Here is a 12856-nt window from a genome sequence, read left to right on the forward strand (position 1 = left end):
ACACCAGCCGACTACTGGAGAGGACCTGCAGCAGCAAAAAGGGGACCGTTTTGCAAAGACGCGCGAGCTAATCGGACGCTGCGGATAAAACAGCATTGGCAAAGGTACGGCATGTTTATCTTAGTGTCATGTTGAGTGAAGCACCTTAGTGAGCGTTTTAAGTGAAAACGCGTATTGGGTTGTGGGTGAGTATAGTGAGGAGAGCGATGTAGTAGTAAATACTTTGGGTGGAGATGTTTGTCTTAAGTGGCATCAATACTCGCACCACACGAGCTGCGTTTAGAGAACTGATGCACAACACCCCTGTTTTAAAAATATTAACATATTTTTGCTTGTTGCAGGTTTTCAGTGCCAAATTCGACTCGATGTCCAGGAGAAGGGAGGGAATTTAAGTCTGAGGAACCACAACAAAAGCATTAGTCCGCTACTGTAAATGGACACAGTGACGATCTGGTAAAGGACACACATTTTAGACCATCCTCTCCCTGGATATTCGTTTACTACAAAGCGCGCTACACAGAAGCCACAACGATGGATGTGGCGGCTGATCAGCCCCGCTGGATGCATCACCATGCCATGCTGAACGGGCAACACCCGGACTCTCATCACCACGGCCTTGGACACAACTACATGGAGCCCACGGCGCAGCTCCTGCCTCCGGATGAGGTGGATGTTTTCTTTAATCACCTGGACTCACAAGGAAACCCGTACTACCACAACTCTGCGAGGGCCAGAGTGTCCTACAGCCAAGCGCATGGTAAGATGAGCTACAAGGGGGCAACTTCAGCCAATAGGCCTACACACAAGCCACAATCTCGTAGTTGGCTTTGTAGTATGGAAATGATTAACTAAGCAAGATTATATATACATGTCTGCAAACAATAGCCTACGTGTGTTATGATAATCGTCAGATCATTGTATCTATTTTAACACAATTAACATCATCTGTCATATGTAGTTTGAAACGTTCATTAAAATGAATAATGTTTGGCCTTGTGAATAATTACTGGCTCATGAGTCTCATAAACTGGTTTGTTACATTCACGCTGTCACATTTGTTTTGTTACATTAACCCACATATTCGGGATTCTTTTTTTTTCTTCTTTTTTTTACAAAATATTCATATTTAAGAAAAAAATACGCGTGCAATCAGTAACATATTGGTTAAATTATGGTATATTTTCTGAATATGTGTCAGGCTACTTTATTTGCACGTTTAAATCAGGCCAGTGTGTCCGGTGAATCAACAAGTCTATTTATTTTGCATTCAAACTCGCATGCGACATAAAACACCACACAGTCTCTCTAAATGCTAAATCAGTCTTTGTCTTTTGTATTATTCCTCAGCTCGTCTGACGGGGACTCATCTCATCCACAGCCCGGGGATTTCATGGCTGGACGGAGGGAAAGCAGCCCTGTCGGCTCACCACCACAACGCCTGGTCCGTCAGCCCCTTCAGCAAGCCCAGCCTCCACCATCCCGGATCCGCGTCTCCTGGCGGACTCTCTGCCGTCTACCCGTGCAGCAGCAACTCAAACACGGTCTCTGCATCCTCGTTAACGCCGCCGTCCCACTCCAGCCCGCATCTGTACACTTTCCCCCCAACACCACCAAAGGACGTATCACCGGACCCGGGGTCCGCGTCTCCCTCCGCCTCCAGAATGGACGAGAAGGAATCTATCAAATACCATGTGTCGTTATCGGAAGGGATGAAGCTGGAGGACTCCAGTCCGCTGAGGAGCAGTCTGGCCTCCATGAGCGCTCAGACCCCTTCTGCCCACCATCCCATACCGACGTATCCCTACTCTCTCCCGGCACATGAGTACGGCAGCAGTCTGTTTCACCCGGGCAGCCTGCTGGGAGCTTCATCCAGCTTCAGCTGCAGGAACAAAGGCAAGACACGATCCTGCATCGGTGAGTCCACTGCAAACACAGACTAGTTTAAAAATAAAATAAATGAAATCTGAAAATAGTCAGACAGTATTTGGACTTAGAAGCTTGTCTGTGAGTTTATTTAACGACCTAGTCGGTCTGTTGTTCTATAACGAATCAGTGGCAATTAAACTGAACTAAAACTAAAAAAGAGTTGGTCTCAAGCAAATACTAAATAACGTAATGCATTTTTTAATCTTCCCATGGCACTCTATTTGTGTATCTGTGGTGCAACGATGAGTTTATTGACCAACTAGTGCAGCTTTGCATCGTTTTGTTTTTATAAGCCACATTTTACTCTGTAAATATTCCTAAAAGGATCATTTCACGGTCTTGTTACATAACACACACACAAACATACACAATTAAACTGCATATTAATATTGAAGAGGTTTATGAATCTTAGCCAATATAATATTATTATCACACAACTCTTTATGAGGCTATACAATGATCAAAGAAAAATAAATGGTAATTATTGAAGAATACTCTCCTGCTATCTAATATAATTTACTGTTTAAAATTAAAACATCCTATCAAAATCAGTAAATATATTCCAAATGGTACAATATTTTCTTTTGATTTGTTATGACTTTAAACACAGCCAGCCTATAATGTGTAGGCTGTGATTTGAGCTTGCTTATAATTTTGGAAATTGTATTATTATAATTATAGTAATAGCCTAATAAATAATACGGATAATACTATTTTTGCAATGAATGCTTGCAGAGGCCTAAGCCTGCACTCGACAGTCCTCCGACACAGAGCGACTTTGATAATCCTCTTTGTGTTAACCGTGACTCTGTAATTACTCCTGGCTGCAGCAGAACAGTGAACTGGAACCAGCCCAGAGGTGTGAAAGGAAGATCTGCAGGTGCACCGAGCCAAAAACCTCAGTATTTAGGCTAGAAGTCGCTTCTCTGTTACATAAGACACTAATACATTGTCCTGATTATTTGATTACCGACCAGGATACTCCCAGTTTAAACCTGCGTTTAACCCGTTCATTAACCGGATGATAGTGCAGGGTAACCTAAACTCACTTTGAATAACGTGTTTTAATCAAATACGAGCTGGCAAATCAACTGGCTGCAAATGTAGTTTTACAACTTTATTATTAATTATAGGTTATATGACTAAATGATTAATGTTGTCATAGATTTATTTAAGCTTAAGTTTTTATTTCCTAAAAATATTTACCTAAATTATTATCTTTTTGTCTTTAATGGTTGTAGTTTGCCTCAGGCCCTTGGAGGGGTAAAATGCTTTCAGCATCTACACATTTATTTTGTCAAGTGGAATTAATTGTCTCTGCTTTTATAAAATACAATATATATACTTTTTCTCAATCAGGACATATATTTTATGGAAGTCAAGCATTGGTGCTCTCGCTTGACAGCACAGAGGGAATATATTACTGATTGTGCAGCTAATGCTTCTTAGACTTGCAGCTGTTTAGTGCTTCTGCTAATGCCTAACAATTTCCCTTTATACTCCACTACACTACTTTTGTTCTCTTTACTCTCTCTATATAAAGTTATATATAATCTGATGTGCCCACACAAATGAGTGTGCATGCATACATACCATAACATAAAATGAATCCCTGTTAGAAAAAAAGATGATCAACATAAGACAGTATCTTATAGTTTAGTGACCATACACACAAGCATCATATTTAACACAAAGAGATAGAGCAAAGGACAGGAGGAAGTTGTATTCCAGCCAGGTATCAAATTTAATATCACAAAGTCACTTTGTTTTTCTTCAGAGGGCCGCGAGTGTGTAAACTGCGGAGCCACCTCGACACCTCTGTGGAGACGTGACAGCACTGGACACTACCTGTGCAACGCCTGTGGGCTGTACCACAAGATGAACGGCCAGAACAGACCACTCATCAAACCCAAACGCAGGCTGGTGAGTCCCATCAGTGTCTACGAGAGAGGGGCAGTGAACGTGTGTGTGCGTGTGTGTGCATGTGTGTGCATGTGTGTGTGCATGTGTGTGCGTATGTTGGAGGTGGCAGTAAATAAAAAGAGTGTAAGGAGGAAGGAGAGGGGGAAAAGGTACAATTCAAGGAACTATTATATTTTTCCAATCAGTTTCCAGGAATTGTGCTTCTCGTTCACCTCTTGCTCCTTCATGCTTGGTAGCATTGGGACTATCTGAGTTGCTTCTCTTATCATGACCACTTCTGATACTGTCATTGATAGCAACAGCACCTCAAGGACCTCACTGACAGTTTATGGCTCATAAAAGCTGTGATTATTTATTTTTATTTGTAGGACGAGGTGTTTCAGTAAGAGTTTGTCCAGTAAAAAAACACATGATTTTGAATTTATCAAATAAACGGAAGGAATAAATGTGCATTTTTGGGTTGCCAAGCAAAGTTGACATTTTGGAGGTGTGTTTTTTTTAAATTAAAGGACAGTGTGACAGAGCAGTTGTTTCCCATCATGAACTGCTTCAAACATCATTGATGCTGCATCTCACTCATCCTACAAAGAACTTTAAAACTGTTTCAACACACAAGCCAATGCCAATGGCTACAATCATGAATGGCCTAAAATAATCATTCCTATTTGATCATTCTCCTAATAATTTAAAAGTCGAGCTAAATATTTTCAGCCTCAATGTATTCATGTAACCGTGTGCACAAGTTGTGTCGTGCTGCAGCAGGAGCCAGCTCTGAAATCAAGGCAGTATTTGCGGAGTCAACAGACGCTGCTCATTAAATCAGTAGTAGCCTAATTAACAATACGGCAGTGGGCCATCACACCTTTAAACCAGGACTTATGTAGTAAATGGTTTTATTTTGGAGTCCTGGAGGAAATTACATGGAAAAAGCGAGACAATAGAAACAAAAGCAGTGTTTGTCCCAATCAAAGAAGGATTTTGTAATTAAAGAATGCAAACGTACGATAGAACTGCGCAACTCCACACTCATTGAAGGGAAATACAATGAATCGAGGAAATGCTACGGGTGAGCAACGAATTAAGAGTAATCAACAAAATATATTATTTTGCGAATGTTGTGCTTATAATTTAGAATCAATCATTACGATTAGTTTCAGATGATCAGTCTGTTTGTTGACGAATGCGAACTGATAAGTCTGCATCGCTGCGACAAACTGGTCTAAATCTATCGATACGGACTCGCAGACCTCGTACGCAAACAGCTGCCTGTTTGACTCAAAATATACAAGTGTTTTATTTTAGCATCTGTTTGCTATAATAGCATATACAACAGCCATATATCAGGCCTGGTTTCCGTATGGTACGGCCGGAGCTCGCGGAGCTCCAGAGCGCCTTGTTCAGTGGCAGCAGCTCTCCAGTTGTTTCCTATCCGGATATCTGACCGGTCCAGATAAATGAGCAGGGCCAGCGCCTGTTTCCTCCTGCGGCCTCCTAACGATAGGCTCACACCTCATTCCGTTGTGGTCAAACTCTCCGTCCACCACAGAGAAAGTACAGCACAGTGAACGTTAAAAAGAAGAAGAAGAAGAAGATTGGGAAAGTGGGTTTGACAGTATTTATGAAAAAAAACGCTGGGATGATGATTCTAAAAATATTTAGGTTATTTCAAGTTTACTTAGATAGTACATTCATTAGAACATTTTCACTGAAGGTGCAGATTAACTTCCTGGAAATTAGACCTAACTCAGGTAAAAGCATGAAATAATCAGGTGTGAAGAATCCATCATGAGCATCGGGCTGTTAGGGCTCCTCACTCATCATCTTAAACTATATACTGAGCTTTGTGCACGCTAATCAAGCATATGAAGCCTTACTGTATCACATTAACATTTCTTATCTTGTTTATACATTTTCATTTGAAATCTTTGGTCAAAATATTGAGAGAGAGATAAGATAAGATAATCCTTTATTAGTCCTGCAGTGAGGATGTAACTCCCAAAAACAGAATGTATATGTCAACTAGAGCTGCAATGTTTAGTTGATTAATACATTTTTCACCAGACAACAAATGTGAGCATCAATTCATTGTTTAAGTATTTAAAAAAAAAAGATTTCCTGGTTCCAGACTCTCAAATATGAATATTTTCTGTTTTTTCTTTGGTCCGACAAAAAAAAGACAAGCCTCCAGGAACTTGTGATGGGCATTTTTATTTTCATGAGGTTTTATTTGCTAAGCAATTCTTAAATTAAAGAAAGATATTTATTTATATAATAACCATTATTTGTGGCCTTGATGTCATGACAAGTTTAAATCAATATAGGAAGTTAAACTATTATCATACATTTTACATACTGAATATTCTTAAATGTACTCCTAATCTAACTCGTGCTATGTCTGCTTGTGATGTTGAGCTCTAATCAAAGCTTAATATCTTTCCACAGTCTGCCACCAGACGAGCAGGCACCTGTTGTGCCAACTGTCAGACGACAACCACCACACTCTGGCGGCGCAATGCAAATGGAGACCCAGTGTGCAATGCCTGCGGCCTCTACTATAAACTGCATAGCGTAAGTCTTTGACTGCTGATCACCAAGTTGGGCCCGACAGGGTCAAGTAGACGGGAAGTAGGCTGGTAGGTCACACTGATTGTTGAGGGATAAGAGAGGCAGGAGAGAGAGAGAGAGAGAGAGAGAGAGAGAGAGAGAGAGAGAGAGAGAGAGAGAGAGAGAGAGAGAGAGAGAGAGAGAGAGAGAGCTGTTTTACTCTCAGACACTGTCGGAGTCGTTGGTGTTTTCTTTCTTTGTGCTTTATTGTTTCCATGGTAGGCGTAATCCCCTTGAGAGTCACAATGGTGGGACTGTTGTTGAGTGGGACAGCCACAAGGCTCCACATGAATAGTATTAAGACTGGAGTCATCAAGGTTGTTAATAGGTGCTGGGGATGCATACTTATAAAGGAGGTATCTGATATTTTATATGTTTCTTGCTGTCAATAAATCCTATATCAATAAAGTATTATCTGTGTAACCAAAGTCCAATATACGTCATGTCTTTATGCCATTGACCTCCATTTTTGTCAGAAAACTATTACAAATTATCAATGAGCCACACAACTCCACATACAGCTTTCTAGTGGCAGATATAATAGAGTACCAAATGTGTATTAATCTTCAGCTGAAAATAGTCCCCAACAAATGCACTGTTTACTACTCTTTGAGTAATGTTTGGTACAAACCACAGTGCCCAGCTGCTTTAGGGAATTATTCAGCCGTTTTTTCAAGATTAATGTAGAGTCCATTTAGGTCTTTTCATGGGATTTGTTGACAATAACAACAATATAGCATTTCTTTTTATCTTGGACTTATCAAACTTAATTTAAAAAAGTCAGAAATACCATGTTTAAAAATGTATTTGATTACATTTATAAAATGTATCATTTCTGGGTTTTAACTTTCCCTCCAAACTTTAACCAGATCACTCACATCCTCACTTCTCCCTCTCTACACAGGTGAACCGGCCTCTGACCATGAAAAAGGAGGGAATACAGACACGCAACCGAAAAATGTCCCACAAATCCAAGAAGAGCAGGCGGAGCTGCGACAGCTACGAGGAGTTTTCCAAAAGCCTGCACGAGAAGAGCACTCCTTTTAGCTCTCTGGCCGGACACATGTCCATGGGCCACTTGCCGCATTTCGGCCACACTGGACACATGCTTCCTACGCCCACCCCGATACACCCTTCCTTTGGGCACCCGCACCACTCTAACATGGTGACGGCCATGGGCTGAGACGGCGAGGAGAGGGGTTAACATAACGCTCGGCGAACCTGAGAGGGTTGTGTGAACGGGGGATGAGGGTCTCACGAGAGGACAGTGTGTGCAATGTACATGCAGTTTGTGTGTCTTCATCTTGATTGTCTCTTGATTGATTACGCCAATGGTATGTTGGAGAACAGATGGGAGGAAATAATCGTTGTACTCCTTATGTATAGGTACCTATTTTGAGGGAGGAAGTCAGAGAGGGATATTCTGCTTCCTGTCGGCCAGGCACCCACATGTAAACACAAAAAATGTCATTGCACCTCATAGTTTTGTCCCCACTGACAGCCTGACTGACTGCAGTGTGGCTCAGTATGTGCCGAACAGGTTTATAGTAACTGTGAATATTGTAAATGTGTGAGACCGAAGAGGACGTCCCCGATAAGGGAGATCACCTTCGCAACATTAAATGAAAATATGCTGGATTTTTTTTTGCTTATATGGACAATTTTAAAGGAATTTTCACAAAAGAGAGAAACCAAACAAAAAAGGTTTATGAATCCTAATTTGACACTGTTTATTATAATTATTGTTATTATAATTTGTATTGTTATTCAGATAATTTATTTTCACTGCCTTTTTTTCTTTTACTATATCACCTGAATCATAATGTGGATACTGTTATCCCATTTATGAATATATTTTTAGCTGAAGCACTATCTTTGAGCTGGTCAACATTTATACTCGTAAGAAATAAAGAGATCAAGTTAATTACCCCGCTGCTCCTTCTATTCAATATCCAACGTTCAATCAATAAGTCTTCATACTAAGAACACATACAGACATTTATTTGGCTAATTGTGCTGTCCTCCATGCCATAATGGGACATGGTACCACAATGAACAGATACAATTGACCCTCGTCATGAACGTGAATGTTTAATTAATACAATTAAAAGCTACAATGTCAGTGACAGCTATTTGTTTCTTTGTACCATTATAATACCTATCTTAGGGTTATCTTCTGTGCGTCACTGCTCTGTAGCTTTCTACGCATCCTTGTTTACATATGGATACATTTTCAGAAATATGCTTATGCACTTTCTTGCAAGATGAGAAGATTGATTTCACTCTCATTTTTGTATGGTAAATATGAAGCTACAGCCAGCAGCCGGTTAGCTTATCATAAAGACTTGTAACAGCAAGTCTGACCAAAGGTAACAAAATCCAACAACCAACACCTATAACATCCTTTGACTAATTTCCTGGAGTCCCAGAAGTTACTGCACCAGGCCAGGAAATTGTCCAACACATAAACCTCAGTAAAACCACAAAGTTTACACTTTGTTATTTGTATGGATGAAACAGACAAGCTCTGGAGGTGATGATAGGCGGATGTTGTTATCTTTGGAAAACTCCTTGCTAGCTGTTTCCAGTCTTTGTGCTAAGCTAAGCTAACTACCTGCTGGCTGTAGCTTATTTACCGTACAAACACGAGATTGGTATCTTCTCAATCTCTGCAAGAAAGTATTAAAGCGTAGGCCTCAAAATGTCGGACTATTTCTTTCACATTTGTAAGGGTATAAGCCACTTTACATTCAGGCAATGCTAATGTCACTATGTGAGGAACATCTTCACAGCTGGGGAAACACTATGTATATGTACAACTTTCTATTAGCCTCTATATCAAAACTTTTGATCAACACTTCTACCATCCAGAGAATCCATGCTTACTATTACCTGCTACCTGTCACAAAAAGCTGAACATCTGGAGGCAATTGTATACTGTTGATAATAAAGAAACCATATAAAACTAGCAGTGATGACTGAGAACATTTATTTCCTTAAATTAAAAAACGTAACATCTTCTCGTTAACAAAAGCTGCCATGGTATTTATATTTACTAAGATCACGGGGACATGCAGGGCATTTCTAACACTCATAAAACCCGCTTGGCTGCAGAACAGGTCATATCCCCTCCTTTATGGAAAACCTTTTTGGTGATGCTCAATAGTACAGTATCAATGCTTTCAAGTTACCCTTCTAACCTTTGTTGACATGAACCACCACTTTCTAATTAACAGGTTACTTTACTGAGCACTGGAGATTAGGGCTGTTGGCAGGAATTGAGCAGGTTGAGCCATATGTTCCCACAATGACTTAACCAGTTGCATCTGCTCACTGGGTAATACTCTCATTAAATGGGTCGTCTCATTATCTGTTACATGATGCTATTACTACAGTGATATAAGTCATGTCCTTTTACTATGAAAGATATATTTTACATCACTGCTAACCATGTTCTTTTAGCCTTCTGAATAAAATGTTCCTCTTTTACAAGCAGTTACCATCATTGTTATGAAAATTAACCCACAAACTATCTTAAAATAAGCAATTAATAACAGTGAACATCACATCTGCTTTACCACACACCACTAACTGAAACTCTAACACATTAAGAAAAAAGCACATTCACTGTTAGATATCTCAAGCAGATTAAAAGCCTGTGAATGTTGCCTGCATAGTAATTATTTTGTCATGGTAAACAAGTGTGGAATAATTTGGAAAATGATCAGCAGTAATGTAAACTAGAATAAATGCCGTAAAAACATTTTATTTTTAAATCTCACAATGTTCAGTCTCGTCTTTGCCCCGAGGCTACGACAGTGAGCCTTGTGACGACCCGCCGTTCAGGGTCAACCCAAGTGCAGCATGCGGCCTCCTCTCAAGACTTACCGGACCTCTCACCCTGGAAGCACTTACTCTGTCATTCTTTCAGGCCCTCCCACTCCACACTCAGACTTATTCATAGACACTTTTAAAATGTCATGTCCTCGCCAAAAATATAAGCGAAAGATTTTCCAATAAAAAAGGATATAGAAAGCAGCCAAGTGATGTTTCAAGGTGAACCTCTCTGAGGACCTTTGTGGAGGAGAAGTTTGGGGACTGGGTGGCCATCTTAAATCACCAGTGAGATTTATGGCTCCCACCTTTGCACGAGCGCCCCCTCCTTAAACGATTTGTTTTTCTACTAAACTCAATTAAAGGAATAGAGAACAAGCCCCAAACAGACTCCAGAGGAGTGAGTTAGCAGAGAGATGGTGATAAAGGAGATGAAAGGGGGAAGGAGACATAGTTTCATCCAGTTCAGAGCCCTAATAATGATGAAGGGAGCGGGCGTCCACCAAAAGAAGGAGAAAACCACACATCTACTAATGTGGATTCTCTGGTCTATGTTGTAGAAAACCTTTAACACAGAAAATCAGATCTCAGATCAGTAAAACATGAAAGACATAAATGATCCCGTACTGTAAGTTGTTCATATTTCAGAGATCCTTGTTTCGCTTGTAAATCACAGCAGATTATGTCGGACCACCAAATACACATGTAAAAGTGTTGCTATCTCTCTGTTTATCTCCTGTTGATAGTTTTCTAATAAAGGTCTCACTCCGTCAAGAGGTGAACATGTAATAAATCAGTTTGCGCAAACGTTTGTGTAAATCATCATTTTAAAAACAGTGATTGAATCATGTCAGAGATTTTGGGAGGGCAGTAATATGTTCAAACATTTTCGTTTTTTACCGCTGTCAAACAGAGGACCTGAACATACTAAGTAACATTAAATGTTGCCTAAACATTTGAAAACAATCAATATTGTTGTGAGTAGCCCCTGTGATTTATGAGCTGCTGATCAAATGCAGCATACATTATCTGGGTCTTTATGAGTGGAACATGTAAATATACATTCAGATATTTTTTCTCCAATCACAATGAGTAGAAAGTTGAAACATTATCACCCATGAAGAGCCTAAAATCTATCCTTCAAATGAAAGATATGTTACAAACTAGCTGCTTTCTGGCACAAAGGTGACTAATGGGAGAACTGTAGGAAACTGAGTGTGATGACATCAGATGATAGATGACATGTGTAAGGTGTCCTACTGTGGACTGTTGAAGAAAACTGTAGCTTTGTGGATTTTAGCGATTTTAATCTTTTCAAGAAATCTTCTAAGAAAGTGTAATAATGAGCATGTGCGAAAACTGGGAAATGAATTAATTTTGGCAAAACACTTTGTAAAAACATATCAATAGTTGTTTGAAGTTAATAATACATTTTTTTTAATGATTTTATTATTTTTTCATGGAGTTTCTTATCTGTTGTGGGCGGTCCAGCTCGATTCAAGCTTTGCTGCCAAACTTATTTTTTTTAAATTGATGATACAACCAATCAGACAGTTGTCCCCCACTAAATTCTGCAACAATATTTTTGTTGATGCAGTTTCAAGTAAAACGGTGCCATTTTCATATCAAACTGAAGAGACTATTTGCAACCCATAACTTCCATGCAGCTAATCGTACTACACAACTGTTAGTAAGTCTGTCGAACAGTGTATACAAACTTCGATAGCATCGTGAGCAGGGATGCATATTGGTATTATCAGCACATACTGGTGCCGTGCATGCTTAAGTTTAGGATATTGTATGATCGGTCTAAGGACTAAATATTTGTATATCAGTATATAAACTCTAGGGGAAGTAGTAATTGGAAATTTAATTTATTTAATTAGCAAAATAAATGACCTCTTCTTGTCCTCTGAAAACATGTTGCTGTATCGTAGATGGGTCAAGGAGCACTGCACCTCCTAGAAGACTGGATGACCCTGATTACCAAAACAAAATGCATGGTCTCTACACTCTTGTCCCTGGGTAACCGAGAGACAAACAAACCTGCGATGTAGTCAATTAATTTTCAACAAAATGGTCCCACACTGTGCTCCTGGAGGACTAGGGGATGTGAGATGTGTCCAATCTGCACCAACGGGACTCTGCTGCAATCTGGTATGAGCTTCAGTGAGATCTGGGTTTGATACACAACAGTTATTGCCTCTGATGGGTTCTCAAGAGGACCAACACGCACAAAAAACAGTAAGAGGGAAGAGAAAGAGAAAGCTACTATCAGTGATGCTCAGAAAATGTGATAAAATCTGCCTGCGTCCCTGAGGGAAAATGAACGAAACATCGCTGAATAAAAACGTTCATGTCCACAGAGACACAGTGGCATCCTCTCACTGAGTCTCATCATGAGTGTGGACACGGGGATGTGCTGCAGATGTGCTGTTCCAAGGCACAGCTATGCCTTAGAAAATAGGAGATATTATAACGTAGACACTACAAAGTTAGATAAAGCTTCCTCTAAACAGGAACTGGAAGGCTTACAGGAAACACTTATGAGGATACATTCTGACAGAAA

The 12856-nt window shown here is 40.0% G+C and overlaps 1 protein-coding gene across 1 annotated transcript; it reads left to right on the plus strand.

The window, feature by feature from the left end:
• Positions 1-531: 531 nt before the first annotated feature.
• Positions 532-7636, plus strand: gata2b (GATA binding protein 2b; the record flags this gene model as incomplete). Its single annotated transcript, XM_079156759.1, has 5 exons — positions 532-757; positions 1348-1914; positions 3704-3849; positions 6292-6417; positions 7358-7636. The coding sequence occupies 5 exons, from the start codon at positions 532-534 to the stop codon at positions 7634-7636; spliced, it is 1344 nt and encodes a 447-aa protein (XP_079012885.1).
• Positions 7637-12856: the final 5220 nt, after the last annotated feature.

The sequence above is a fragment of the Pholis gunnellus genome (assembly GCF_910591455.1).
Source record: "Pholis gunnellus genome assembly, chromosome: 3".
NCBI classification, from domain to species: domain Eukaryota; kingdom Metazoa; phylum Chordata; class Actinopteri; order Perciformes; family Pholidae; genus Pholis; species Pholis gunnellus.